This window comes from Astyanax mexicanus, chromosome 13 (genome assembly GCF_023375975.1).
Source record: "Astyanax mexicanus isolate ESR-SI-001 chromosome 13, AstMex3_surface, whole genome shotgun sequence".
Classification (NCBI taxonomy): Eukaryota; Metazoa; Chordata; class Actinopteri; order Characiformes; family Acestrorhamphidae; genus Astyanax; species Astyanax mexicanus.
This window is the reverse complement of record NC_064420.1, coordinates 35,113,389-35,118,778: the sequence shown is the minus strand read 5'-3', so window position 1 is coordinate 35,118,778 and position 5,390 is coordinate 35,113,389. Positions and strand designations below refer to the sequence as shown.

Below are 5,390 nucleotides of genomic sequence, written 5' to 3'. Positions count from 1 at the left end.
ATAAGGGAATGATTTGAAAACAAATTAATAAAATTGTTTCACTTGTGCAACGTGTCTCATTTCTTTTATTGTTGAGATTGTGTAAATATGAATGAGAGTTTGTTTAAATGTGTTCTTCTTGTTGGTATTTACATAGATGAAAATAGTAATCTACTAAAATAAATAGGAAAACATATTTAACTGGAACATACTTGGGTTGTGGGGGCTGCTGCTAAATGGTTGTTAGAATTGGGTTAACTGCACTTACATTAAACTCTAAAATAAAAGCAGCAATTGCTGTTCTGGACAGTATGCAGATCTCATTAGTCTTAATAATGAAAAGGTAGGACATTTTTCATGTTTTTTCTGTTTACAACTCACTCTGAGGAATTCAGAGCACTGACTGGTGTGTCACAGCAGGACCGCGTAGGGTACTACAATCAAAAGTGTTACAGTACCGAATACTACATACTGGGCAGTGTACATGCAGTACATACTAGTGCAGTACGCAGTATAGTAGTATGCCATTCCGAATACAGCTTTTAACAAGTACAAGGACTGACACTAGAGAAAGGGAACACGGACTATAAATAGTGGTGGACACACACGGGAAACAGGAAACACCTGGGACTAAGGGGCGGAGCTACAAATGAACACAGGTAAGTGGAAAACTACTGAGACACAGAGGAGCACAGGTCAGAGGGGATATAACACAGACATGAGACAGGGGCTGCGTCCAGAAACTTTTGCTACTCCTCCTCTCCTACTCCTCCTTTCCTACTCCTCCTCTCCTACCCCGGAAGAAGGTGGAGGAATCGAGGAGAGGAGAGGAGAGGAGGAGGAGGAATGGAGGGAAGGAGCTGTAATTGGGAAATTGGGACAGCGGATCCCTTTTAGATAGGATGTTGACTACCGTTGAACTGAGCCAATCACAACGCTCACTTTCAGCACGTTTCAGAACATTTCTATCACACACAGCCAAAAATTCAGATATTCCAATAAAATCCTGTTTACTCCCAGCCGCATTTTAGGCCGCATCTCTGACCAGTGACTCTGGCAGCCCTGTCTGACCTCAGCCTTATGAGGGATTCAGTTTCCTCATCAGTCCCTAAGTTAAAATAAATAAGTAAATAAATGAATTAATTAAAATTATATATATTATAAATAATGTTTTATATGTATAACATGATACACATAGGGTCATAAATATAGTTTTACTGAGCATACAGTTTATCTAAACTATAAATTATATTACTGCTTTACTGGCTGTTTAATTAGACAAGGAACCTAGTTAATTAATATGTTTATGACGTATATGTGGGCGTTGCCTTCCCCATTTTCGCGTGCTCTGTGGGCGTGGATGCAGTGATGTCATTGGAAAATCCTTAAAAGTCTTCCGGAGTAGGATACACTGATGTAACCTCCGTTGGAAGCCTACTACAGGTGGATTTTAAGCGGCTTCTTTCGTCTCCTACGGTATTCGGACAGGCGGCAAGATGGCCTCACGAAATCAGTTTCCGGGTCACGGAGGAGAGGAGGAGGATCGGTAGGAAAAAGGAGACACTTTTGGGGTTTCTGGACGCAGCCAGGGCCAGAAAAGTAAAATAAACACAGAAACATGAGAACAGACAGGGACCACGTGACAAACACACTCTATAGTCGTTTTAAATAGTTTTCTGGTTTAACCAAAAAAACAAAGAAAGTTACTTTGACTGTTTCTCTTATAAATGCTCAAGCAATGTCTGAATATAATACATTAGCTTTCAGGATGGTCGCCCCTCTTCCACTACTACTCCCACTGTCTAAAATTGTATCACCTTCTGCCAAACTGTTTCCTTTTATATGAGTGTTAATTGGCTTTTGAAACACCCTGTATATTATAAAAAGTATCACAATATAAGAAAGAAAAAAACAATAAAGTTACAGATTATATGTCATGAACCTTTCAGACATGCCCAGAGAATTTATTTTAAAATGACAGATTTACTGATATGTACAAATTGTGATTTTTTTTTTAGCTGCAGGCTCAAATGCCATTTTCCAAAGTGTTTTTTTCTGAGTAGCCGCATTAGGTGGCCTTAACTATAATGGTAGCAGGCACGAACATTTTCTTTCTTGCTTGTCATACAGATTGGTTTATGTGTTAAAAAAAATATTATCTGAAAATATCCTCTGGGCTGCTCAAAACAGCAGCAGCATTAGTCAGAGCCAACTTTACAGAAAAGTTACAGTTCTCACATCACTTTCTGTGCACTATATTATATGTGCGCCCAGAAAACTAAACTTTTTACAGCATAATAATGTAAAATATTAGTAATTATTAACTATTAGTGGTTTAGTGGGAGAACAATGCAAAATAAGTGAAGCCTGCTGTTCAAAGCACATGTTTATAGATCCTGAACCTCTAAAATCTCTCCCACACAGAAAGAGTTATTACACCAAATTATTATGTTACAAAAGATACACTGTTTTATCAGAGTGTAGAGTTATAATCGTTTGGGCCTGAAAGCTGTATTTAAAATCAAATATCATAAAAAAAATATTGGACAAGATAATAATAGTCGCCAAAGACAATGTATGACAGGTGTTTAAAAAAAACTCTAAAGTCTGCAGTGCTAAGCACAATTTTCTCGATAACAGCAGATTTGTTTTACTATTATGACATTGGTGCTTCAGCTAAAATGGAAAAAAGTCTGGGTTTAAAGCCTAGTTTCAGAAGTGTTCACAGATATAAATTAGATGTTTTAAAGTTGTTCTTAAAAGTCTAGAAAAATTGTATAAAATATAAAAGTACAAAACATTTATAGTTTTCTTTCTAATATGTACAGTTTTTGCACTTTTTCAGGCAACATATTTTTGTTTAACTTATGCTTAATAATTATCATTTTAATTCACTAGCAGCATAATACATGGTTCCAAAGTGTTTGGTTAAAATGGGTGGTGAAAACAAGCTTTTTTTCTTATAATTTCGATTGTAATAAAAACGACATAAAATTTCCAAATAAATAAAAGCCACATATCATCACAAAAAATATATAAAGACGTTATTCTGAAGCATTGCGTCTTCTGGACGAAGCTCCGCCCACATCAGTCGCTGGGCTGTAATTTCACGAAAAATAAATAAATAACTGCAGTTTAAAACTCACGCGCTGCAGAATCAAACGCAGTGGGTGGATGGAGGAGTTCTCACCACCCAGCTCAGCATCTCCCACTTGCACGCGCTGAGCGCGCTCCAGCCACAGACAGGGAGAAACGCTGGGATGGATCATGGCACGGATTTAAACCGCACTGAGACCTGTTTCAGCCTGATGGAGAACACCAGCACCAACTATTCTGCAGGTTTTCTTCAGCTGGAGCATGGCCACTGCCTCTTCACCTCCATCCTCCCCTCAGAAACTGCAGTCCATTTACTGGTGTTCGTCTTAGCCGTGCTGATCATCTTCTCCCTGCTGGTGAATGGGTGCGCTCTGCTTGGTCTCGGCCACACTAAAGACCTGTCCTGGGAGCCGCGCTTCACCTTGCTCAAGAACCTCATCCTGAGTGACCTTCTGCTCATCCTGAGCCAGGGTCCCACCATCATCAGCTGCCTGCTGATGAGGCGTACCATATTATATGATGCCTGGTGCCTCATCCAGTACTTTCTCAACACCACCTGCATTATGTGTGCCATCATCACCATCACCTGCATGGCGCTGGAGCGCTACCTGTACGTGTGCCAGGCCATCTACTACCTCCACATCCTCACCTCCAAACGTATCCACCTCATCATCGCGTTTACCTGGCTGCTTTCATTGACAATATCCATTGTGAACTTGATCCTCATGAGTGCAGGGCACAAGGCTGCGTTGCTTGGCCAGTATACCCCTGGGCTCCTGTGCGAGCCGGACACCCTAGAGGCACACCTGGGCTTTCCCCGTGCCGTGGCCGTTTTCCGCAAGATAAGCGGCTTCATACTGACCATGATCTGCATCCTTTACTACTCCTTCGCCTACTTCCGCATATACCAGGAGGCTCGCAATGCAGTGCAACCCTTCCAACAGGTGAACCGCAGGGCGCGCAACACAGTGCTCTTCTACTGCTCCATGCTCCTGCTGCAACTGCTCCCCGTGTTCCTGAAGATTGTGTCCGATGCCCTATGGGAGCTGGAGGGCACCACGGTCATGACATTCATGCTGAGGGACTCTCCAGGATGGACCCCAGCCAGGACTCTGCACATCATGCTGCTGGTTCTCATGCAGGTGCCTCCATGCATCAACCCGGTTATCTTCGGTCTCCGCAACCAGGAGGTGAGGCAGTCTCTACCCAGGTTGATCTGGTGGAGGAAGAACAACCGGGATGTGGATGTATTCAGCTGACATACTTACAAAACTGTTTTGGTCCACTGAGGTATTTTAAGAGGACAGACTGGGAACTTTTTCATTGTCTGATCATTTTTATAGTAACATTGAATTTGTGACATTCAGAAGACATTTCAACAATGTAAATGCTTGGTCACATCATAATATAATAAGAGGGACATTCACCATGCAGCACTACACAATGAGTTGTGTTGGTTCATCAATTATTGCAGCAGGTTGTTTAAAACAACATTCTTTCTGATTTACCAAAACATTACATTGAATATGCAGATTTTAGGGATTGGTAACTTCTGAGAAATAGAAAATATCAAGGTAAAATATTGGAATGTTCTTGGAAAATTCCTGAAAAGCCATCCTTTAGGTTTTATGGACTTGGAAAGGTCTGAAAGAGGCATTGGTAGGTGCATCTCTGCACATTATGGAGAGTATATGTTTGTGATATTCATTTAGAGGTAGGTTATTTTAGCTCTGGCCAGGCAGCTGTTGCTATTTGGATTGCTGTTTTTACCAGTGTGTTTTGAATGTAACTCTCTAAAATAGGGAGAGCTTGCAATTGATGTGCCCACCGTTTATAGTTATTGAGTTGAGAGCAACTGAAATCGGTAATGATTGGGTACTTTATTGCTGCTAAATGTACTGTGTGTGTTGCTTACAGATAATGCACAACAAGTATTTTTCCAAAAGAAAAGTGTTTAGTATGCACAGAATATATGTCGTTTATGAGAAATGAATATTTGTGTGAGGTTTTCTACTGGCCTTTTTGCAATCTAAAGAATTGTCTACATGGACATAAGTGTGATATTGTTTAAGTACACTGCAGTAAACTGTATTGGTTGTAATAGTTACTCGTGAAAAATTATTATTTTTTTTTTTATTTTGAAATGTAATATTTCTTGTTATAGTTCTTGATTAATCTTCAGGTCTGGTTTTGAAAGTCTTAGCATTTATAAGGTATGTTTTCTGTAATGTGTGCTCTGAAAGGTATCATAATATTTTTTTAAACCCATATTATATTTCATTAAAATGTCTGAATATATGCTGTTGTTTCCTGTG

General features: G+C 40.0%; 1 protein-coding gene across 1 annotated transcript; it reads left to right on the top strand.

The window, feature by feature from the left end:
* The first annotated feature begins 3,239 nt into the window (after positions 1-3,239).
* On the top strand, positions 3,240-4,334 carry LOC125806740 (olfactory receptor 1G1). Its single transcript, XM_049486355.1, has one exon. The coding sequence runs from the start codon at positions 3,240-3,242 to the stop codon at positions 4,332-4,334; it is 1,095 nt and encodes a 364-aa protein (XP_049342312.1).
* Positions 4,335-5,390: the final 1,056 nt, after the last annotated feature.